The sequence below is a fragment of the Bos taurus genome, chromosome X, assembly GCF_002263795.3.
Source record: "Bos taurus isolate L1 Dominette 01449 registration number 42190680 breed Hereford chromosome X, ARS-UCD2.0, whole genome shotgun sequence".
Classification (NCBI taxonomy): Eukaryota; Metazoa; Chordata; class Mammalia; order Artiodactyla; family Bovidae; genus Bos; species Bos taurus.
In genome coordinates this window covers 4,519,064-4,544,914 of record NC_037357.1, presented here as the reverse complement: position 1 = coordinate 4,544,914, position 25,851 = coordinate 4,519,064, and the positions used below count along the sequence as shown (strand labels likewise).

General features: G+C 44.5%; 1 protein-coding gene across 1 annotated transcript; it reads right to left on the bottom strand.

Annotated features, from left to right (window-relative positions):
- Positions 1 to 6,353: 6,353 nt before the first annotated feature.
- Positions 6,354 to 23,872, bottom strand: LOC101902430 (homeobox protein ESX1). The gene is made up of 4 exons (XM_024988643.2): positions 23,540 to 23,872; positions 22,985 to 23,375; positions 10,130 to 10,175; positions 6,354 to 6,908 (listed from the first exon to the last, which is right to left on the bottom strand). Exons 1-4 carry the CDS (start codon positions 23,643 to 23,645, stop codon positions 6,525 to 6,527), a joined length of 927 nt encoding a protein of 308 aa, XP_024844411.1. The 5' UTR covers positions 23,646 to 23,872; the 3' UTR covers positions 6,354 to 6,524.
- Between the last annotated feature and the right edge of the window lie 1,979 nt (positions 23,873 to 25,851).

Below are 25,851 nucleotides of genomic sequence, written 5' to 3'. Positions count from 1 at the left end.
TTGCCCAGATTGTCCAGAAGAGGGCACCTGAATACCATTTGTATGTTATTCTTTCCGTTGGTCTGTGCTGTGCTGAGTTGCTCAGTCCGGCCCTTTCCGAGCCCCCCAGGCTCCTATGTCCATGGGGATCCTCCAGGCTAGAATACTGGAGTGGGTTGCCATGCCCTCCCCCAGGGGATCTTCCCAACCAGGGATCAAACCCAGCCTCCCACATTGCAGATGGATTCTTTACCATCTGAGCAACCAGGGAAGCCCATGAATATTGGTATGGGCAGGCTATTCCCTTCTCCAGGTTATCTTCCTGATCTAGAAATTGGTCTTGGGTCTTCTGCACTGCAGGTGGATTTCTATTACCAACTGAAGGCTACCAGGGAAGGCCCAACTTTGCCACTTCTTCAAGTAACCTTTTTTTTAATTCTGTGGCCAGGAAGAGGGGAAAATTCTGGTTTGGGGCCTGCTGTGGCACCAGAGGTTCATAGCAGTTGATCTGATGGTTATGTGGGATTCAGGCAAGTGAGCAGAACTGAGGCCAGTCTCCAGCATCAGCAGTATTCATAGCTCTGGAGTGCGTGTGCTCATCAGTGAGGGGCCATGCAAATCCTCCCTTCTTTCTTGGCTGCCCTGGCATTGACCCTAGTGAGGGAGAGCTCAAGACACATCGGTCCTTGTGGCACTGAGAAAATTCTCCCCGCTTCTGGGAAGCAGTGGGCTCTTTTTATCCCTCTACTTCTTTGTTCTGTCTGCTGTATTAGTGTCTTCATCATCTTCGTGGTAGCAAATGTTTATTGAACACCTACAGCTTGCCAGGTTTTCTTCTGAGTGCTCCACGTGAATCTCTTCATCTCCTTTTCAGCTCTATGAACTAACTACAATTAAGATCCCATTGTACGGATGAGGTTCAGAAAGCTGAACCAATCTGTTCAAAGTCACAGAGCCAGTCCATTGCAGAGCTCTGATTTGATTCTGAGTCCAGAGTTGGTCTTCTTCCTATGAAGCCAGCTGTCTCTCACACTTCCTCCTCCCCACCCACATGCCTCTCCCTCTCCAGGTCGGCTCAGCGGCATAGTCTCTGTGTGGGTCCCGGGTTTGCGTGCTGTCCTCCAGGCAGTGAGCTCAGAGATGGCACTTAGCCAAGCACTTCCCTTTCTTTGTTGGGACGGAGGCATTGTCTTAACAGGAGAAACCAGCCACTCCATATACAAGCACCATGGTTAAGGGCAGGGGCCCCAAACCTTGGAGATTTCATACACTAGTAATATTAGTAAAATAAAACTGGGTTTGGACAGAAGTCATAATCTTTTCATTTTACCAATTAAGACCTTGTCATTCTCCTCTGCCTACTAATATTAATAGAGAAATAATATCTAAAGCTTATAGAGAAAGATTAGCATGTACCATATACTATTCTCAATCTTTCAATGAATTACCTGATATTATCCTCACAAAAATCATATTCAGTAGGCATTGTCGTTTTCCCCATTTTGGAGGCAAGGAAATTGACAAAAAGAAACGTTTTGTAACTTACTCCTGACTCTGCTGAAAACCATTATAGTATATTGTCTCTCGTGTGTGTTTGATAAAAGATATTTTTAAAAGAAACCATCAAAGGACTTCCCTGGTGGTCCAATGGTTAAGACTCTACACTTCCACTGCAGGGGGCATGGGTTCAATTCCTGGTTGGGGAGCTAAGATCCTGAGTGCCACAGGGTGTGGCAAAAAAAAAAAAAAAAGAAGAAGAAGAAGAAAAGAAAAAAATTAACCATGAAGCACAGCCAGAGGCCCTGATCTCAGAATTTAGGAATAACCAACTAAAGCACAGATGGTTCAGGGTTTGTCTTGGGAAAAGCAAATGCTGTCTCTCTCTCTTTCTCTCTCTCTCTCTCTTTTTGCAGTTTAATGTGAAAGTACTAATATGTGCTTTGAGAAGTAAACGTCTAGATAAATACTGAGACCTAAACCCAGTGACTGGCACATAAGAACACAGTACATACCAGCTGCAACGTTTATCATTGTAATTCCTTGTGGCACAACCCTGCAAACCAACCTCTTGCTGGGAGGAAACTGACCAAGGCAACTCTAGAGACTTCCTGTTACTGAGGTCAGGTAAGTTTCTGTAACTGACGACACCCTCCTTCCCTCAGCTGTCTCCAATTTCCCCTCCTTGAATGAACTGAAGCAGAGGAGTTTTACTTCCCATTGATTGATATTGCTGTTGCCATCAGTTCTGTTTAATTGCTCAGTCGAGTCGGACTCGTTGCAATTCACGGACTGCCGTAACCGGGCTTCCCTGTCCATCAAGAACTCCTGGGGCTTGCTCAAATTCATGTCCATCAAGTCGGTGATGTCCCCTTCTCCTCCTGCCTTCAATCTTTCCCAGCATCAGGGTCTTTCCAATGAGTCAATTCTTCCCATCGGGTGGCCAAAGTATTGGAGCTTCAGCTTCAGCATCAGTCCTTCCAATGAATATTGAGGACTGATTTCCTTTAAGATTGACTGGTTTGACCTCTTTGCTGTCCAAGGGATTCTCAAGAGTCTTCTCCAACATCACAGTTCAAAAGCATCAATTCTTCATTACTCAGCTTTCTTCACAGGCCAACTGTCACATCCACATATGACTACTGGAAAAACCAGAGCTTTGACTAGATAGGTCTTTGGCAGCAAAGTAATGCCTCTGCTTTTTAATATGCTGTCTAGGTTGGTCAGCGCTTTTCTTCCAAGGAGGAAGCGTCTTTTAATTTCATGGCTGAAGTTACTATCTGCAGTGGTTTTGGAGCCCCAAAAGATAAGTTTGTTACTGTTTCCATTGTTTCCCCATCTATGTGCCATGAAGTGATGGCATGCTCTTCCTTTTTTGATTGTTGAGTTTTAAGCCAGCTTTTTCACTCTCCTCTTTGACTTTCATCAAGTGGTCTTTAGTTCCTCTTCACTTTCAGCCATAGGGGTGGTCATCTGCATATTTGAGGTTATTGATATTTCTCCTGGCAATCTTGATTCCAGCTTGTGATTCATCCAGCCTGGCATTTCGCAGGATGTACTCTGCATATAAGTGAAATAAACAGGGTGACAATCTACTCGTTTCCCAATTTGGAACCAGTTTATTGTTCCATGTCTGGTTCTAACTGTTGCTTCTTAATCTGCCTACAGATGTCTCAGGAAGCAGGTAAGGTGGTCTGATATTCCCATCTCTCGAAGAATTTCCCACAGTTTGATGTGATCCACACAGTCAAAGGCTTTGGCATAGTCAATAAAGCAGAAGTAGATGTTTGTCTGGAATCCGCTTGCTTTTTCTATGATCCCACGGATGTCGGCAATTTGATCTCTAGTTCCTCTGCCTTTTCTAAATCCAGCGTGAACATCTGGAGGTTCTCAGTTCACATACGGTTGAAGCCTAACTTGGGGAATTTTGAGAAATACATTGCTAGCATGTGAGATGAGTGCAACTGAGTGGTAGTTGGAACACTCTTTTGCATTGCCTTTCTTTGAGATTGGAATGAAAACTGACCTGTTCCAGTCCTGTGGCCACTGCTGAGTTTTCCTAATTTGCGGGTGCATTCAGTGCAGCACTTTCACAGCATCATCTTCAGGATTTGAAATAGCTCAGCTGTTGCCATAGCAGCACTCAAACTTTCCATCTGAAAACCCTAGGAAACAGGGAGTCATAAACTCCTTCTGAGGCTTCTGCTGCAGCTGCTTGCAGGTTGGATGGCCACTCAGGTATTTATTTATTTTTCATTGAAGGATAATTGTTTTACAGGATTCTGTTGGTTTCTGCCCAACATCAACATGAATCAGCCATAGGTGTACATATGTCCCCTCCCTCTTGAATCTCCTTCCCACTTCCCTCCCCATCCCACCCCTCTAGGTGGTTACAATGCCCCTGTTTGAGTTCCCTGAGTCATACAGCAAATTCCCAATGACTATCTACTTTACATATGGTAATATATGGTTCCATGTTCCTCTCTGTATGCATCATGCCTTCACTAAGGTATTGAGGGTTAGTAAGAGAGGGCTCCTCAAAAGTCATCGGCAGTGGTTCTCCCCATTCATCACCCAGACCCCAAACTTGACCATGCTCTTGACCTTTCACACCCATTCTGCCAAATAGCCTCTCATCAGGAAGGTAAAGGGAGAAAAGGAACTAGGAAAGGACAGGGCGTGCTGCTGTGCTAAGTCGATTCAGTCGTGTCCAACTCTCTGTGACGCCATGGACTGTAGCCCAGCAGGTTCCTCTGTCCATGGGATTCTCCAGGCAAGAATATTGGAGTGGGTTGCCATGCGTTCCTCCAGGGCATCTTCCTGCGCCAGGGATGGAACCCCAGTCTCTTGTGTCTCTGGGAGAGTTCTTTACCCCTAGCACCACCTGGGAAAGGCCCTTAGGAGAGAGGATCAAGAATGATTTCTCTCACTCATATGTGAGGATAAAATCCCAGCCTTTTCCTTCTCATGTTGGAGCACGGGGCTCCACGAGGGGGTTCTAAATAGGACCTTTCCATAAACAAACACCCTGCCTCATTGGCTTGGCCTTGGACGTCTTGGATTTGGCTCCAAGTCAATTCATCAAAAGCCATCCTTTTACCAAAAGTCAAGACACAATGACCAAATGAACAAGTGGGTCACTCTTTGAAGGATTAAGTTATTATATGTGACTAATGTGCCAGAGCTTACCAAACTTACTGACCTACCAAAAACTTTGTTGTTTTATGTATTTATTTCAACTTGCTACGTAACATACAAAAACGCACATATTTAATGTATATATTTTGACAAGTTTGGACATATATACTGGAGAAGACAATGGCACCCCACTCCAACTCTTGCCTGGAAAATCCCATGAAGCCTGGTAGGCTGCAGTCCAAGGGGTTGCTAAAAGTCGGACACGACTGAGTGACTTCACTTTCACTTTTCACTTTCGTGCATTGGAGAAGGAAATGGCAACCCACTCCAGTGTTCTTGCCTGGAAAATCCCAGGGACGGGGGAGCCTGGTGGGCTGCCGTCTATGGGGTCACACAGTTTCGGACATGACTGAAGAGTCTTAGCAGCAGTAGCAGTAGCAGGATATATGTACAAAACCATGATACCATCACAATGTTCTTATTTGTTTGAAGAGAAGAAATAATCTGTTTAAAATATTCTACTTATTTATTTTTCCGCGCTGGGTCTTTGCTGTGGCAGGAGAGATCTTCCATTTCATTGCAGTGTGGGGGCTCTTTAGTTGCAGCATGTGAACTCTTAGTTGCTGGGTGTGGCATCCAGCTCCTTGACCAGTGTTCCAACCCGGGCCTCCAGCATTGGGACTGCAGAGTCCCAGCCACTGAACCACCAGAGAAGTCCCAATGCTGTTATTTTTAAATCCAGAGTTTAATGCGGTTTTCTTTGGGCAAATTGGCATGGCCAAGGGCTGGAGAGAGCCAGTTCCATAAGGTTCTGGGCCTGGACACTCCCCCTCCCCATTCTTTAGTCCCTCCTTCCTCTGGGATAGGCAACTGGAGAAGACTCTCTTCCTCTGCCAGCAAATGATCCCCTCCCCCACCCCAACCCCCAGCTACAACCCCAACCCCCAACTTGGCTGATGGCCTGCTCCTTCTCCTCACATACCCTTTCCTGGGTGGTTTCTACCTGGGAATTCCATTTGAAGAAGAAAGGCAAGGTCTTCCTGCTTCTCTTAAATAATGTGATTATCCTGCATCAGTGCTCAGGGACCACCCCTCCTGGCTTGAGGCAGCACTCAACCAAGAGCCTTCTTTGCAGTATTAAATTAGCTGGAACCCAGGTTCTCCCCAGGATGTTGAAGGTGACAAAATATATCTGAAGGCCACATGATCAACTCTGAGCTGGGGAAGGAGGGCTAAGTTTTCCACCTCTGGGAGAGGGGAAATGTCTCACACTGGCCTAGACAGAGTTTCCTCTTGCATTTCCTCTACAGAGCCAGGAACTCCCCCTGCTGCTGGAGTGGTTTCCATCTGCGCCCCCACCCCACCCCGCATATCCTCCGCAAAAGGGAAGGTGGTGAACAGAACTGGGAGAGAACCAGATGAACACCCAGCTCCCTCTCCTCCATAAAGCCCTATGAGCAGCCCCTGTAAAAGTGGCCCTTGGGGTCCTTGCCTCTGGGAACACACTCTCCTTCCTTGGAGACCCAAGCGACCCGTCTTGCACATCTAGGTGGTCCCAGTGGTGCAGGGTGGGGGAAGGACGGGTGTTGGAGATGAGGGTGGAAGCGAATGGATGGGTCTCGGTACACCCCTCCTGGGCACCTGGGAAACTTCAGAGATGTGTGTGGCTTACTGATGGTGACTGTGGAGCAGCAGTTTCCATCAGATGCACTAACCCCATGTGACACACAGAACAAATATGCAGAGAATTCACTACTTTATTGAAAACACAGAAAACGGGCCCTAAAATAGTGGGTCAGTGACTCAGCATGTGTATGTAAGACACATGGCAGGCACTTGGCGGGCCCTGTGTGCTTGATGCTGAGGTATCGGAACTTCAATCTGGCTCAAAGGCACTTTCGACAAAGCTGTCATGGAGACCATTCAAGAGGAAACGGGGCTACAGAAAGGCCACCGGTGGTAGGGGACCAGGCAAGGCCGTGAGGGCAGCCGGAGTGAATGGAGGCTGGTAGAATCCAGGGCAGGGGAGGCAGAAACAGAGGGGGTAAGGGCAGCATGGGCATCAAGGGTGGCACGGGTGGCATCAAGGGGGGCACGGGCGGCAAGGGCATCACGTCCAGGGGTATCGGCTCCAGAGGGACCCAGACCCAATCCGGCTCCTGAACGAGGACGGTGTTGCAGGGTCCACCCCTGTTGCTGACCACACGGTGGGCCGGGAGCAGGGGCGGCGCATCTCTGAACCTCAGTGCTCTCTGATATTTCCTCCACTTGGCCCTTCTATGATTAAACCACACCTCCAGTCAGAGAGAAAAAGGGGGCTGGGTTAGTACATGGACCAGTTAATGTCAGACAGGAAAAAACGGAGCAGGGAAATCTTGGTGACTTGAAGATGGGAAACTACACCAGGAGAAGAAGCTATTTCCTTCTGGTTAAAATTTTTTAGGACATTTACTTAAAGGCCGTCCCATCAGCCCCCCTACCCCCCACCCCCAGCAAGTGAGCACTGATGATGTGCCTGGCTCTGGACTGGCTTCTCGCCTTGTCTCTCCTCCCACCTATTACTATTCGTGCCACTAACGCCACTCACTAGGCAGGCGCACCTTCGTGATGGGGGAAGTTGAGCACATGATAAAGTGGGTGCCTTTTAAAATCATACTGAGAGGAACGGGACCCATTTTGAATGACCCATCTTTGGTGCACAGTAAATAATCAATAGGCATGGGCTGGGTTTGTAAATAAAAGCTGTCCTCAGGGACTGCTGCGACGGTTATAGAGACGGAGCTGGTGTTGCCAGTGAGGTTTGGTCGTGGGGGCCCAGGGACTCTGTGGCTCGTCTGCTGACACCAGTGGAGTGGAAGCCCTGGACACAGCCTCAGTACCAGACTGCAGATCACAGAGGTTTAGACTGCTGCTGCTTAGTGGCTTCAGTCCGTCCGACTCTGGGCGACCCTATGGACTGCAGCCTGCCAGGCTCCTCTGTCCGTGAAACAAAGTCGGCCCAAAGTGACTAACATTCTTAAAATCTCGGCCGGCCAAGAGATGGCGGGGAGGACGCAACCACTGTTGCCTTTCTCAGCTCTGCACTCTCCACCCTGCCCCGCCCTCCAAATTTGCCCAGGCTCAGGACCCAGTCAGCTCCCTCTGCTCTGGGTGCGGCTGCAGGACCTTGGACCAGAGTCTCTCGTGCCCCATAGCCCTGCTCTCTAGGCGCTGCCTCTCAACCAGGAGAGCCTCATTGTTCCCTCAGGATTAAGGCTCAAGAGCATGCAACCTGCATATTAGGAAGAGAATTGATAAACACGTAGGTCAGGATTCACCAAATGGCTCCTTCCGAAATATGAGCCAACTTTCAACAACTGAAAGAAAAACCTGTGCTGTGGGTGCCACTGCTCCCTCAGCATCCCACTTGTTGGAATTACATCATATTTAATGTTTTTGGATGTTTTCACTCTTCAAGTTTTACATGAAACCAAAGGCCTCCTCTCTCTATCGCCTCATTTTTCCTCTCCCATCTTAGTATCGGGGCCCTTCTGATGCATGAATAGGTAGTCTTAAGGAGCCACATTAATAAAGCTCACTTTGGAGGTGGGGGGATAGAGTGTACCAGGGATCAAATCTGCATAAAGATAAACAAAATGCAAAACTGGCTAACTGAAGTGCTGGCGGCTACTACTTCCATATTCCCTGTATTGCTTTCATAGAGTAACTCTTGCTGTATGTGAAAACAAGGGGAGGTGTGCATTAAATATTTCTTTGGGAAGTTCGTGCCATAGAATTTGGAAATAGATGGGAACATTCTCTCTTTTCCCTTATTTGTTTCCTGTGGGTCCTGTTCCCCTTCAGAACTCCATTAAGAGACCACTATGTAAACCCTGGAGAAGCATGTCACCAGGTTTTCTCTCCCAGTGAGCTTGCTTTGCCTTCATGAGAGAGCAGAGGACGGGGCCTCCCAAGCCCTGGCCAGACCTGACTGTGAGCCCAGCCCCTGGCCTTAGGCTCCCAGCCTTGCTTTGCAGACTCCCACCCCCACCCCCACCCACATCCCCACCCCCACCCCCACCCCGACCAGGTCTGCAGCCCGCATCCTTCACTGCCCTCACACAGGGGCTCGGCAGCAAAGCGAATAATAAAACCTTCCTGATTTTTCTTCCTTCCTTTCTTAATTTTCTACTTTGAAAAAATATTCCCTTGATACAACTTACTCTGTTCAAAGAACAAATATTCAGTTTCTGTGCCTGGAGGTACCAAGTAAATGGGCAAGTACTTCAAATTAACACAAGTAAACTACTGGCTGAGAGCCATGGACCATGGGCCATCAGGGAGAAATTCTTCAAAACCAATCCCTGAAAACAGTATGAAAAGGGCAGAAAAAAATCCTTACACATTAGAAATTGCTCAAAATAATATTCACTCATACATCGGGTAGTTTCATAATGTTACATATATGCAGTATCTCCAATAAATATAGTAATAATGCCCAATTTTCAAAGACTCAACTTAAAATATATATATATATATATATATATATATATATATATTTCAACAAATTCCTAAGGGTTGCAAACCTTTCCTTCATCTCCAACATAATGCACAACCTTCTATGTTAGCAATGTTTTCAGGCTGCACTTCAAACAATTTGAGAAAATTAAAATTTACAGCTGAAACTCTACACTGTTGTGAGTGTGAGTATGTGTGTGCTCAGTTGTGTCTGACTCTTTGCAACCCCACAGAGCCTGCCAGGCTCCTCTGTCCACGGTATTTTCCAGGCAAGAATACTGAAGCAGGTTGCCATTTCCTACTCCAGGAGGTCTTCCTAAAATAGGGATGGACCCCACGTCTCTTGTGTCTCCTGCGTTGCTCTACCAAACACACAAAAACAACAGCAGGAGGATCCGGCACTTGGAATTTTAAATCATGCCCCTCCCCATCAGTCTCAGCTAAACTAAACGTACGTTTGTTGCTCATATGTTGCGTCCTGAGGTGAATTATTCCCTTATCGAAATGCCTAAATATTTGAAAATTCACTCCTTGCAGAAAGAGCTGATGCCTGGCTTAAATATTTTAAAAAATTTACTATACATGGACCCCCTTGCATGCTTACTCGCTCAGTCGTGTCTGACCCTTTGTGACCCCATGGACTGTAGCCCACCAGGGCCCTCTGTCCATGGGGACTCTCCAGGCAAGAATATTGGAGTGAGTTGCCACTCAAGGGGTGGACCCCCTTAAAACCCAGCTATTTGGTGCATTAATTTGAATAATTCCCAAGTCAGACTCAGTCCCAACATGAGTCCACAGAGAATTGCCCCCTAAAGGATATCAGTGTTAGAAAGAGTTTACTTTACTGAAGAGGTATCTATTCTGGCCCCAAAGTCCAGAAGTTCCAATCTTACTTTCCAAACATAGTGAAGGCTACAAAAACAAACCAATCTGAGAATGTCCAGGACAAGGTATCCAGTTCCCGAAGTGGGTTTTAGAATGGCTGTTACGCCAAACTGCTTTTTTCCAGTTTACTCACCTGCATTCTATCTTCAGTCACTCCCATGCGTCTTGCAAGCTCCTGTCTGAGGGGGAAGAATTACAAATATTCAGCACTTGACATTATGCATGAAATGAAATGTATGTTGTACATTTCTCACTATTTAAGATATTTACTCAGAGAGTAGCCAAGATAACAGCGTAAGAAAACTCTGAGCTTACTTCCTCCCTTGGGCACACCAAAATTACAACTATATACAGAGAAGTTATTGATGAGAATGACCTGAAAGATGAGCAGACAAGATCTTCCACAACTACAGATATGAAGAAGGAGACACAATAAGATGGACAGGAAGGGTGGAGAAGGGGTATAGTCAAGACTCACACCCACAGGTCGGCAACCCATATGTCCTGGGCTTAGTCGCTCAGCTGTGTCCCACTCTTTGGGACGCCATGGACTGGATCCCACCAGGCTCCTCTGTCCATGGGGATTCTCCAGGCAAGAAAACTGGATTGGATTGCCAAGCCCTCCTCCAGGGGATCTTCCCAACCCAGGAGTCAAACCCAGGTCTCCTGCATTGCAGGTGGATTCTTAACCATCTGAGCCACCAGGCAACCAGTATACAGGAGGATAGAAGTCAATGGCAACCCACTCCAGTATTCTTGCCTGGAGAATCCCATGGACGGAGAAGCCTGGTAGGCTACAGTCCACAGGGTCCCAAAGAGTCGGACACGACTGAGCGATGTCACTTACTTACTTACTTAATTATAATTGAAGAGATTCACCACAAAAAGCAAGGTGTCTGAGCACACTAGATTTCCTAGCCTGGGGTCCTGAGCTGGGAAGATAAGCCCTCGGAACATTTGGCTTTGAAGGCCAGCAGGGCTTCCTTTCAGGAGATCCAGGAGCTGTGAGAAACTGAGACTCCAGTCTGAAAGGGTGAACCCCAAATGTCACATGCTCCGGGACCCAGGGCAGAAGCAGTGATTTGAAAGGAGCCTCGATCAGACCTACCTGTTGATCTGGAGAATCTCCTGAAGAGGCAAGAAACAACTACAGCTTACCCTGGGGACACAGATGCTGGCAGCAGCCATTTTAAGGTGTTTGTTGGACCGTGAGCACTCTGCTGCTGGCAAGGGCCAGTTTGAAATCCTCCCTCTAGATTATTAGTATTGTGACCCAGCCCTCCCCCCAGTCTATTGGCACTAATCCTGGCACACCCCAAACCAAGCCGCTAGCCAGGCAGGGTCACAGCCTCACTCAGCAACAAGTCATTTGCCATAGGAGCTTCTGAGTCCCCAGTCACCCAAGAACCACGCTTGCCCACCAGAGGTCCCAGGACCCAGCCCCAAACACCGGTGGGCCAGCAGCCTATGCACTAGGCAATGCCTGGTAACCACCAGACCAGGGGTCCACCCATGGTACTCAGCCCACCACAATGGAAGGGCTCATGCAGCCCATATAGAAAGCACTCCTGGAGCATATAGCTCTGATGACCAGAGGAAGTGACAGAGTGTATTTAATGTGACCAAAGGGGGAAAATCTACAGCAAAGAATACTCTACCTGGAAAAGCTATCATTCAGAGTTGAAGAAGAGATAAAGACTTTTAGAGACAAGTAAAAGTTAAGTGTTCAACAGCACAACACATGCTTTACAAGAAATGTTAAAAGAACTTGTCTAAACAAAAAATAAAAGGCTATTAACACAAATAAAAAAGAATAAAAAGTAAAGTTATACGCTTTTACACAGCAAAGGAAGCCATAAAGAAAACGAAAGTCCACAGGTTTACAAAATAGAATAAAGTATTCATGAATGATGCAATCGGCATGAGCTAAATTTTCAAAATATGCAAACAGCTCATACAACTCAATAACAACAACAAAAACAACCCAATCAAAAAAATGAGAAGACCTAAATAGACATTTCTCCAAAGAAGACATGTGTGCGTGTGTGGGCACATATGTGCTCTATCGTGTCCAACTCATTGTGAATGTATGGGACTGTAGCCCCAGGACAAGAATCCATGTGGTCACAAAGAGTTGGACACAAATGTGCGCACACACAGACGTGTCTTCTTTGGAGAAATCTCTGTTTTGGTCTTCTGCCCCTTTTTTGATTGGGTTGGGTTTTTGTTGCTGTTGTTATTAAGTTGTATGAGCTATTTCTGTAGTTTGGAAATTATGCCCAGACATTTTTTCATAGAAGTCATATAGATGGCCATCAAGCACATGAAAAGATTCTTAACACTGCTCTTCCCACATCTGGGCATATATCTAGAAAAGAGCAAAATTCTAATTAAAAAAGATACACATACACCGATGTTCATAGTGGCACTGTTTACAACAGCTAAAACATGGAAGCACTCTAAGTGTTCATCAACAGATGAATGGATAAAGATGTGGTATGTATATACAATGGAATATTACTCAGCCATAAAAAGAAGGAAATTCTGCCATTTGTGACCATGTGGGTGCACCTGGATAGTGTTAGACAAAGTGAATTAATTCCAACAACGACAAACATTATAAGATATCATTTACATGCAGTATCAAAAAACAGTAAAATGAACTCTTTTACAAAACAGAAACAGACTCACAGAGGTAGAAAACAAATTTATGGTTACTGAGGAGAGAGAATAAATTGGGAGTATGGGATTAACAGATGCACACAACCATACATAAAATAGATAAACAAGAAGGATTTACCGCATAGCACAGGGAAGGTTATTCAGTATCTTATAATAAACTGTAATGGAAAAGAATGTGGAAGAGAATACATATACAAACATATGTATATGTAAGCATAACCGAATACACTAGCTATATAAACCTCATGGTAACCACAAACCAAAAATCTATAATGGACACACATACAACAAAAGAGAAAGGAATCCAAACATTACACTAAAGAAAGCCATCAAATCACAAAGGAAGAGAGCAAAGAAGAAGAAAAGAACAAAAAGAAAAGAATTAACAAAATGGCAGAAAATATATACCTATCAATAATTACTTTAAATATACATGGAATAAATGCTTCAATTAAAACACACAGACTGGCTGACTGGACACAGAAACAAATCCCACATACACACTGCCTACAGGAGTCTCCCTTCACATCTAAATACTCAGACAAAAAGTGAGAGGATGGAAAAAGGTATCCCATGCAAATGTAAATCAAAAGAAAGCTGGGGTAGCAACACTTGTATCAGATAAACTAGTCTTTCAAACAGAGACCATAACAAGAGAGAGACATTACATAACGAACATAGAATCAACTCAAGAAGATGTAACAACTGTAAATATATAGGCACCCAACATAAGAGCACCTATGTTGAGTACAGTAGGTACTAACAAACATAAAGGAGAAACTGACAGTAAACATGATATTCAGGACTGTGACACCCCACTTACATCACCGGACAGATCATCCAGACAGAAAATCAATAAGAAAACACTGACCTCAAATGACATATTAGACTTAATGGACTGATAGAGCATCCCATCCAAAAGCAGCAGAATACATGTTGACGTTTTAGGAATGTCGACATTTTAGGAATCAGTGAACTAAGGTGGACTGGAATGGGTGAATTTAGCTTGGATGACCATTATATCTACTACCGTGGGCAGGAACCCCTTAAAAGAAAAGGAGTAGCCATCACAGTCAACAAAGGAGTCCGAAAGGAAGTACGTGGATTAAATCTCAAAAACAACAGAATGATCTCTGTTCATTCCCAAGGCAAACCATTCAATATCACAGTAATCCAAGTCCATGCCCTGACCAGTAATGCTGAAGAAGCTGAAGTTGAATGGTTCTATGAAGACCTACAAGACCTTCTAGAACTAACAGCCCAAAAAAGATGTCCTTTTCATTATAGGGGACTGGAATGCAAAAGTAGAAAGTCAAGAGATACCTGGAGTAACAGTGAAATTTGGCCTTGGAGTACAGAATGAAACGGGGCAAAGGCTAACAGAGTTCTGCCAAGAGAATGCACTGGTCATAGCAAACACCCTCTTCCAACAACACAAAAGAAGACTCTACACATGGACATCACCAGATGGGCAATACCAAAATCAGACTGATTATATTCTTTGCAGCCAAAGACAGAGGAGTTCTATACAGTCAGCAAAACCAACACTGGGAGCTGACTGTGGCACAGATCATAAACTCCTTATTGGCAAATACAGACTTAAATTGAAGAAAGTAGGGAAAAGCACTACCCCATTCAGGTATGACCTAAATTAAATCCCTTACAATTATACAGTGGAAGTGACAAATAGATTCAAGGGATTAGATCTGATAGACAGAGTGCCTGAAGATCTATATGGACAGAGGTTCATGATATTGTACAGGAGGCAGGGATCAAGATCATCCCTAAGGCAAAAAAATGAAAAAGGCAAGATGGTTGTCTGAGGAGGCCTTAGAAACAGGCTATGAAAAGAAGAGAAGGGAAAGGCAAAGGAGAAAATGAAAGATATACCCATTTGGATGCAGAGTTCCAAAGAATAGCAAGGTGAGATAAGAAAGACTTCCTCAGCAATCAATGCAAAGAAATAGAGGAAAACAATAGAACTGGAAAGACTAGAGCTCTCTTCAAGAAAATTAGAGGGGGCGGTCCTAAGATGGCGGAGGAATAGGACGGGGAGACCACTTTCTCCCCCACAAATTCATCGAAAGAACATTTGAGAGCCGAGCAAATTCCACAGAATAACTTCTGAATGCTAGCAGAGGACATCAGGCACCCATAAAAGCAGCCCATTGTCTTCAAAGGGAGGTAGGACAAAATATAAAAGATAAAAAGAGAGACAAAAGAGGTAGGGATGGAGATCCGGCCAGGCAAGGGAGTCTTAAAAAAGAGAGAAGCTTCAAAACACCAGGAAATACTCTCTCCGGCGGGTCTGTGGCGAGCCTTGGAATCTCAGAGGGCAAAATAACCGGGAGGAAAAATAAATGAATAATCAAAACCCACAGATTATGTGCCCAACAGCAACTCCCAGCGGTGCAACAGCCCAGATGCTCACATCCCCCACTAGCAAGCAGGGGAGGGACAGGGAGGAGTGGGCACCAGATAACCACGATGGTGTGATCACTCACCTGGAGCCGGACATCCTGGAATGTGAAGTCAAGTGGGACTTAGGAAGCATCGCTTCCTACAAAGCTAGTGTAAGTGATGGAATTCCAGTTGAGCTATTTCAAATCCTGAAAGATGATGCTGTGAAAGTGCTGCACTCAATATGCCAGCAAATTCGGAAAACTCAGCAGTGGCCACAGGACTGGAAAAGGTCCAATCCCAAAGAAAGGCAATGCCAAAGAATGCTCAAACTACCGCACAATTGCAGTCATCTCACACGCTAGTAAAGTAATGCTCAAAATTCTCCAGGCTAGGCTTCAACAGTGCATGAATGATGAACTTCCAACAAGAGATCAAAGAGCCAACATCCGTTGGATCATCAAAAAAGCAAGAGAGTTCCAGATAAACATCTATTTCTGCTTTAATGATTATGCTAAAGCCTCTGACTGTGTGGATCACAATAAACTGTGGAAAATTCTTCAAGAGATGGAAATACCAGACCACCTGACCTGCTTCCTGAGAAATCCGTATGCAGGTCAGGAAGCAACAGTTAGAACTGGACACGGAGCAACAGACTGGTTTCAAATTGGGAAAGGAGTTTGTCAACGCTGTATATTGTCACCCTGCTTATTTAACTTATATGCAGAGTACATCATGAGAAACACCGGGCTGGATGAAGCACAAGCTGGAATCAAGATTGCGAGGAGAAATATCAATAACCTCAGATATGCAAATGATACCACCTTTATGGCAGAAAGTGAAGAAGAAATAAAGAGCCTCTTGAAGAAAGTGAAAGAGGAGAATGAAAAAGTTGGCTTAAAACTCAACATTCAGAAAATTAAGAACCTGGCATCTGGTCCCATCACTTCATGTCAAATAGATGAGGAAACAGTGCAAATGGTGGCAGACTTTATTTTTTGGGTCTCCAAAATCACTGCAGATGGTGATTGCAGCCATGAAATTAAAAGACGCTTGTTCCTTGGAAGAAAAGTTGTGACCAACCTAGACTGCGTATTACAAAGCAGAGACATTACTTGGCCAACAAAGGTTCATCTAGTCAAAGCTCTGGTTTTTCCAGTAGGCATGTATGAATGTGAGAGTTGGATGATAAAAGCTGAGCGCAGAAGAATCAATGCTTTTGAACTGTGATGTTGGAGAAGACTCTTGAGAGTCCCTTGGCCTGCAAGGAGATCCAAGCAGCCCATCCTAAAGGAAATCAGTCCTGAATATTCATTGAAAGGACTGATGCTGAAGCTGAAACTCCAATACTTTGGCCACCTGATGGGAAGAACTGACTCATTGGAAAAGACCCTGATGCTCGGAAAGATTGAAGGCAGGAGGCGACGGGGATGAAAGAGGATGAAATGGTTGGATGGCGTCACCGACTCAATGGACGTAAGTTTGAGTAAATTCCGGGAGTTGGCGATGGACAGGGAGGCCTGGCGTACTGCAGTCCATGGGATTGCGAAGAGTCAAACACGGCTGAGCAACTGAACTGAACTGAACAGAACACATTCTCATGTGCACACGGAACATTCTCCACAAAACAAGTCTCAGTACATTTAAGAAAACTGAAATGGTATCAAGGATCTTTTCCAACTACAATGCTGTGGGACTAGAAATCAACTACAAGGAAAAAAGCTTAAAAAAACACAAACACATGGAGGCTAAACAAAATGCTACCGAACAATGAATGAGTCATTGAAGGAAAAAAAAAAAAAAAAAACGGCAACAAACGAAAATGAAAACACAATAATCCAAAATCTATGAGATGCACTAAAAGCAGTTTTCAGAGGGAGGTTTGTAGTAATTCAAGCTTTCCTCAGGAAATAAGAAAAATCTCACATAAGCAACCTAACTGCACACCTAAAGGAACTAGAAAAAGGAGAACTAACAAAGCCCAAAGTTAGTACAAGGGGGAAATCACAAAAATCAGAGAAGAAATAAATGAAATATATTTTATAATATATAAAATAGCAATGCAAATCAGAGTTGATTCTTTGAAAAGGTAAATAAAATTAATAAATCTTTAGCCAAACTCATCAAGAAAAAGAGGGTCCAAATCGATAAAATCAGAAATGAAAAAGAAAGTTACAATCAACACCACAGAAATACAAAGGATCATAAGAGACTACTATGAACAATTAATTAGACATCAGTAAAATGGATAACCTAGAAGAAATTAACAAATTCCTAGAAATGTCTAGTCTACCTAGACTGGAGCAAGAAGAAATAGAAAATTTGAACAGATCAATTACTAGTAATGAAACTGAATGGGAAAATTAAAAAGGATGTATTTATTTTACAGCAGCAGGAATACAGCCAATATCTTATAATAACTTTAAATGAAGAATAATCTATAAAAATTTTCAGTCCGTATGTTGCACATCTGAAACTAATAGAATATTTGAAATCAACTACACCTCAATAAAACAGACATCACTAATCACAAGAGAAATGCAAACCAAAACTACAATGAGATATCACCTCACACATGTCAGAATGGCTATCATCAAAAAGACTACAAATAACAAATGTTGGTAAGCTTGTGGAGAAAAGAGAACACTTGCACACTGTTGGTGGGAATGCAAATTGGTGCAGCCACTGTAGAAAACAGTATGGAGGTTTCTCAAAAAGTTAAAAACAGAACTACCGTATGACCCCGAAATTTCAATCCCGGGTATATATCTAAAAAAAAAGAAAAACTAACCCCAAAAGATACATGCACCCCAATGTTCATACCAGCATTATTCACGACAGCCAAGATATGAAAGGAACGTAAGTGTCCATCAACATAGGCATGGATAAAGAAGATATGGTATATACATACAACAGAATACTACTCAACATTAAAAAGAATGAAATTTTGCCATCTGCAACAACATGGATGGACTTGGAGGGTATTATGCTCAGTGAAATAAATAAGTAGGACAGAGAAAGGCAGATGGTGTATGATGCCACTTATATGTGGAATCTAAAACTGAAAACAAACTATTGAATATAACCAAAAAAGAAGCCTCACAGATATAGAGAATAACCTAGTGGTTACCAGTGAGGAGAGACAGGAGAGAGGGACAAGATAGGGGTAGTGGATTGATACGTACAAACTACTATGTATAAAATAAATAAGCTACAAGGATACCTTGTACAGCACAGGGAATACAGCCAGTATTTCATAAGAACTATAGTGGAGTACAACCTTTAAAAATTGCGAATCACTATGTTGTACACCTAAAACATATAATATCGTATATCAACTATTCCTCAATTTTTTAAAAAAGATAACTTTAAAGTCTCCACCAAAAATCTATTAGAACTAATAAATGAATTCAGTACAGTTTCAGGATTCAAGATTAATATATAGAAATGTGTTGCTTTTTTTCTATACACTTAATAATAAGCTATCAGAGAAAGCAAGAAAACAATCCCATTTAAAATAGCATTGAAAAGAGTAAAATTTGAAATAGCATTAAAAAGAATACCTAAGAATAATCTTAACCAAGGAGGTTTGGTTTCACCAAAGGAAGTGAAATAAACTTTCACCAAGTGAAAGACCTATACTCTGAAAACTATAAAACACTGCTGAAGGAATTTAAAAATTATACAAAGAAATGGAAAGATAATCTATGTTCTTGGATTGGAAGAATTAATATCGCTAAAATATCCATACAACCCAAAGCAATCTACAGATTTAATGCAAGCCCTATCAAAATACATGACAGGGAAGGAAATTTAAAAAAAGAGGGGCTATGTGTATATGTATAGCTCATTCATTTTGCTTTACTGGAGAAACTAATACAACATTGTAAAGCAACTATACTCCAATAAGAAATAATTAAAAAAACAAAAAGAACCTACAAAAAAGTGAAATACATGACATTGTTTACCCAACAATAAATTCACCCAAAGAATAAATAATCCTGAGATTTATGTGAAACCACAAAGGACCCCCAAATGGCCAAAGTCATCTTGAGAAAAAAGAACAAAGCTAGAGGTTTCACACTCCCTGGCTTCAGACTATACCACAAAGCTATAGTCATCAATGCACTTCCCTGGCAGTCCAGTGGTTAAGACACCTGACACTGCCCTTTCACTACAGGGGGCTTGGGTTCGATCCCTGGTCAGAGATGATTCTGAATGCCATGGGGTGTAGCAAAAAAAAAAAACAAAAAACTCAATATGGTACTGGCATTAAAAACAGGCACACAGATCACGAGAACAGACTAGAAAGCTCAGAAATAAACCCAAGTACTTATCGTCAATTAATCTATGACAAAGCAGGTAAGAATATACAACAGGGAAAACAGTCTCTTCAGTAAGTGGTGCTAGGAATACTGCACAGCTGCATGTAAAAGAAATTAGAACATTTTCTCACAGAACATTAAAAAATAAGCTCAAAATGGATTAATGACCTAAATGTAAGCCTACCAGGCTCCTCCCTCCATGGGATTCTCCAGGCAAGAGTACTGGAGTGGGTTGCCATTTCCTTCTCCAGGGGATCTTCCCGACCCAGGGATCGAACCCAGGTCTCCCGCATTTCAGGCAGACGCTTTAACCTCTGAGCCACCAGGGAAGCCCAAATGTAAGACTAGATACTATGAAACTCCTAGAGGAAAACAGGCAGAACACTCTTTGACATGAATCACAGCAATACTTTTTGGGATCTGTCTCCTAAGGCCAAAAAAAAAAAAAAAAAAAGCAAAAACAAACAAATGAGATCTAATTAAACTTAAAAGCTTTTTGCACAGCAAGGGAAACCATACACAAAACAAAAGGACAACCTACTGGATGGGAGAAAATTTTTGTAAAGGATATTACTGACAAGGACTTAATATCCAATTTTTACAAAAACAGGTCGGGCTTCCCTCATAGCTCAGTTGGTAAAGAATCCGCCTGCAATGCAGGCGACCCTGGTTCTATTCCTGGGTTGGGAAGATCTGCTGGAGAAGGGATAGGCTACCCACCCCAGTATTCTTGGGCTTCCCTTGTATGGCCCAGCTGGTAAAGAATCCACCTGCAATGCAGAAGACCTGGGTTCGAGCCCTGGATTGGGAAGATCCCCTGTAGAAGGCAAAGGCTACCCGCTCTAGTATTCTGGCCTGGAGAATTCCATGGACTGTATAGTCCATGGGGTCACAGAGTCGGACACGACTGAGTGACTTTCACTCCACTTCATACAACTCAGTATCAAAAAACAAAGAACCTGATGCAAAAATGGGCAGAAGACCTGAATAGACATTTTGCCAAAGAAGATACACAGATGGCCAACAGACATATGAAAAAAAAAAACAAAAAGCTCAACACTTTTAATCGTCAGAGAAACGCAAATCAAAACCATAATGAGATCACCTCATACCTGTCAAATGGCTATCATCAAAAGGATAACAAATGTTGGCAAGGATGTGGAGAAAAGGGAATCCTACACTGTGGGAATGTAAACTGGTGCAGCCACTATGGAAAACAGTATGGAGGTTTCTCCAAAAGACTAAAAGTAGAACTATCGTTCGATCCAGCAATTCCACTCTTGGGTAAATATCAAAGAAAACGAAAACAGTAATTCAAAATGATATTTGCACCTCAATGTTCACAGCAGCATTATTTACAACAGCCAAAATATGAAAGCAACCTAAGTGCCCAGTAACAGATACATGGATAAAGAAGATGTGGTATGTATATATATATATATACAATGGAATACTTCTCAGTCATACAAATGAATGAAATTACGCTATTTGTAACAATGTGGATGGACCTAGAGAGTATTATGTTTAGTGAAATAAGTCAGACACAGAAAGACAAACACTGTATGATTTCACTTACATGTGGAATCTAATACATGAAACAAATGAACAAATGTAACTAAACAGAGACAAAATTATATATACAGAGAAAAAAAAACAAAAAACAGGTGGTTGTCTGAAAGGAGGGGTGGGGGGAGGAGAGAAATAGGTGAAGGAGATTAAGAGGTAAAAACTTCCAGTTGAAAAATACATGAATAACTGGTATGAAATGTACAGTGTGGGGAATATAGTCAATAATTACAGAATATCTTTTATGGTGACAGACTCATGGTGATCATTTTTACATGTATAGAGATAATGAATCACTATGTTGTAGAACAGGAACTAACATACTGTTGTAGGTCAATTATACTTCAAAAGGAAACAAACTAAAAAAAGAGAGATTAGATTGGTGCTTACCAGAGGGAGTCAGGTGGGGGACCTGGGTGAAGGCAGTCAAAAGGTATAAATGAGATATAGGCAGTTCTAGACACCCAAATCAAGGGGCATCTTGAGTTTGACACTTGAGAAAGGGAGAAATTGGGCTGATTCTTAGAATTATCACACAGCAAAAGCCAACCGAACTTGGAGTAATCTGAACAAACTGAACAGAAAATACTGAGCCAAAGTTGATGCTATTCACCATCCCTTCTCAATAAATCATCTACCACCATGGAGGTTTCCATGATATGGTTTGCCTACAGCCTCTCCAATCAGTCCTTCTCTGTCTCTTGCAAATTTCTGTCACTCTTTCAATATGCCCTAGCTCAGTGAGTATACCACCTGCCATTCAGTTGGGCAAATCAGAAATTCAGATCTTTTTCTTAATCATTTCCTTTTACTCCTATGTCCAAACTACCATGAACTGCTATCAATTTACCTTCTAAATACCTCTTTAACCTGTTCACTTCTATCCATTACCACCACCTGGACCAACACACCATCACCTCTGGCCTTGCCTACTGAACAGCCTCCTAAGATCAAATCTCAGCCACATCCCAGCTGTGTGGATCTTGGGCAAGTCTCTTCACGTCTCTGGGCTTCAGTTTTTTAACAGGTGAAGCGGGGATAAAAAACAGTAGCTACCACATTCACATAGGGTTGTGAAGAGTCAATGACAATCTGTAGAAAACCCTTTAGGACCAGTGCTTAACACAGTAAGCGCAACGTAAATGATAGCTTTTAAAATTTTATCTGCATTCACAGACACTCAGCAATCCATTCATTCTCCACCCTGTAGCTTGCTTTAGGGACAATTCTACCTCAGGCACAAACTTTAAGGGTAACTAAAAATTCAGTAATTAAGATAAAGGATCTTTTAACGTAGGATTCCCTGGTGGCTCAGAGGGTAAAGCGTCTGCCTGCAATGCAGGAGACCTGGGGTCGATCCCTGGGTCAGGAAGATCCCCTGGAGAAGGAAATGGCAACCCACTCCAGTACTCTTGCCTGGAAAATCCCATGAACAGAGAAGCCTGGTAGACTACAGTCCATGGGATCGCAAAGAGTCGGACACGACTGAGCGACTTCACTTTCACTTTTCTTTCAATGTAGTATTTGGGCTTCCCTGGTGGCTCAGCTGGTGAAGCATCCTCTTGCAATGCGGGAGACCTGGGTTCAAAAGATCCCCTGGAGACGGGAACTGCTACCCACTCCAGTATTCTGGCCTAGAGAATTCCATGGACTATACAGTCCATGGGGTCCCAAAGAGTCTGACACGACTGAGCGACTTTCACTTTCACTTTCACGTTCAATGTAGTCTTTACGTTAATGCAAATATAATCCATGAATAACTGATGACGAATATTTCAAATCAAAGTAGAATCCAACCGCGCACGTACTCCACCATGCCTCAGGCGACTCATTTGTTAACTGTGGGCCGACAGTTTCCCCACGTGACTTATTCAAACTCCCCACCGTAATACTGCCTCCATCCCCACCGGGCAGAGGAGCCCCCGCCCCCGCCCCAGGCCCCGGGGTTTTCAACTCCGGAGCTGAGGACAGGGACCCGCTCGCCTCAGCCGGCGCCCCCAGAGCTGCCCGCTTACTGCATGGCCGCATCGAGATACGGAGTGCGGTGGAAAACTCCCTCCAGCTCCCGCAGCTGCTCCAGCGTGAAGGTGTGCCGGGAGACTCGGTGGCGCCTGTCTGCCGCCTTCCGAACCTCGACGGCGGCTCCCGGGCGCTGCTCCTCCCCGCCCTTCTCTCCGTCTTCGCCGCCGCCCGCGCCCGCCTCAGCCTCTACCTCAGCCTTGGCCTCGCGGCTTTCCCCATCCGGGGGGCCCGCATCTCCCGCGCCCACATCGCCGCCTTCCTTTTCTTCTCCTTCTTCATATCCCGCCTCTTTCCCCTCCGCGGCTGCTCCCTGCTCAGGTTCGGACTGAGCCTTCGGCTCCTCTCCCCTCTCTCCAGGAAGCGAGACCTTCGCGGGCTCGGCCTCTGCAAGACAAGAAACCCAAAGCCAAAGATCAGGCCGTCGAGCGAGCCCGCTGAGGAAGAGGCAGGAACCCGCCGCGTCTGAGGAGGAATCCTCCCGCTCGCCCCTCCCTAGGGAAATTCGTTTCCAGGAACCCTGTGAACCGAGCGCCCAGCCTGCCACTGACCGTGAGCTTCTTCCCGATTCTCCTTGACCCCCAGCCTGAGGAAGCCCGCGACGGCCGCGTCGGTGTTGGCATCGGCATTGTGGCCACGCTGCGGCTGAGGCTTCATGTTCCGACCGCTGTCGAGGAGGCTGTGCCTGCAGCGGAGGCTGTCCTGGATCTCCCGAGACCCCGGCTCTGGACTCAGGGCTAGAAGCGGCGGCCCGCGATGTGGCACCGTTAGGCCTACTCTGGCGTCGGGTCAGGACTAGAGTCCGGATACACGCTCTCTGGGGGTTTATCATCGGTTGCTGGGGGTTGGGTCAGCTGAAGTGCGCATGCGGCAGGAGCTAGGCTGTCCTGGGGGCCGGGGCGGGGTGGGCAGGAGGTGCGGGGGCGGGGGAGACTCCAGGTGCGCACCACGGGGGGCGCTGGTAGGGAGCGTGAGTGAGAGCAGAACTCAGGCCCCCAAGTTGCAACTTAGCTGACCAAGGACTGCGCACTTGGTCTGGCGTCTTCCCAGACCAAGGGCCTGTGCCTGATTTGTGGACGGGAAGAGCAGGCCCTCACCCTAGCTCCGTAGACCTTGGAGAAACGTTTGGGGCCTATCTCCTGGCTCAGCCTGCCATATCCAGCAGCCAGAACTAAGGAGAAGCAATCAAACTAATACGTTCACCCCTTGGTGTCGCCAGGGACTGGTTCCGGGACACGCCGGTGATACCAAAATCTGCGCATGCTCAAGTCCCATAGCGGGCCCTCCGCATCTGCGGATGTGAAACCCACAGATGCGGAGGGCCGTCTGTTTGTTTACAGAAAAACAACAACAACAACAAAAAAAACAAAAAACAAAAAAACCAGAAGAGAAAGAGACACGTGTACCCCAATGTTCATCGCAGCACTGTTTATAATAGCCAAGACATGGAAGCAACCTAGATGTCCATCAGCAGATGAATGGATAAGAAAGCTGTGGTACATATACACAATGGAGTATTACTCAGCCATTAAAAAGAATACATTTGAATCAGTTCTAATGAGGTGGATGAAACTGGAGCCTATTATACAGAGTGAAGTAAGCCAGAAGGAAAAACATAAATACAGTATACTAACGCATATATATGGAATTTAGAAAGATGGTAACAATAACCCGGTGTACGAGACAGCAAAAGAGACACTGATGTATAGAACGGTCTTATGGACTCTGTGGGAGAGGGAGAGGGTGGGAAGATTTGGGAGAATGGCAATGAAACATGTAAAGTATCATGTGGGAAACGAGTTGCCAGTCCAGGTTCGATGCATGATGCTGGATGCTTGGGACTGGTGCACTGGGACGGCCCAGGGGGATGGTATGGGGAGGGAGGAGGGAGGAGGGTTTGGGATGGGGAACACATGTATACCTGTGGCGGATTCACTTTGATATTTGGCAAAACTAATACAATTATGTAAAGTTTAAAAATAAAATAAAATTGGAGAAAAAAGAAAAAAAAATAAAATAAAATATCAAATGCTCAAAAAAAAAAAAAAAACCCCATGTATAAGTGGACCAGCTAGGCCTTTGCTTGCTCTGAGTTTTTGCAGTGAGGCTGAAGTCCGAGTCTGCCATACTCCAGTGGTCTCCAGGAGCAGGAGTACAGGGTTGGGTTTTCTGAGCAGGTGGGATGCTCAGATGCACTACGAAAACAAAACAAAACCCAGCCCACCCCCTTAAGAAAGGCCGTTAGCCTATTTTAGTAGCAAATCCACATCAAATTGCAAGTGTAGAAACCTGCACAGTGTTTAGAACACTCAAGAATGCTTATGGGGTACAGAGAGAGCCCCTTCCTTTTGTTTTTGCCTTTGTTGCAACTATGTATTGAGCTACATCTTTATAAACAGTTCCTATTCCTTCTGGCTGTAAATGCTCTATAGAGGTATACATGTCTCCTGTGGTGGACCCCTGTGGACATGGCTAAATTACCTGGTTTCTTGCAGCTGCCTCCCCCACCCCCTTATCTCGCCTCATTATGTTTTCTAGAAACCTTCCTGAGCCCTTGCTGAGGAATAAATAAATTTTACTTATTGTCAAATAAGAGAGAGCCAGGCCAGATTGCAGGCTCTATGATTTTTCCTTGAAGAAGTGTTTTACAGAGGCCCCAAGGCAACCCACTCCAGTACTCTTGCCTGGAAATTCCCATGGACGGATGAGCCTGGTAGGCTGCGGTCCATGGGGTCACTAAGAGTCGGGTACGACTGAGCGACTTCACTATCACTTTTCACTTTCATGCATCGGAGAAGGAAATGGAAACCCACTCCAGTGTTCTTGCCTGGAGAATCCCAGGGACGGAGGAGCCTAGTGGGCT

Excerpts from the sequence above, each read along its gene's own strand:
- LOC101902430 (XM_024988643.2), bottom strand. The coding sequence starts at position 23,645 with ATGAAGCCTCAGCCGCAGCGTGGCCACAATGCCGATGCCAACACCGAC. Across the intron at positions 10,176-22,984 it reads TATCTCGATGCGGCCATGCA|ACAGGAGCTTGCAAGACGCA; the intron begins GTAAGCGGGCAG and ends CTTCCCCCTCAG. Across the intron at positions 6,909-10,129 it reads TGACTGAAGATAGAATGCAG|GTGTGGTTTAATCATAGAAG; the intron begins GTGAGTAAACTG and ends CTCTGACTGGAG.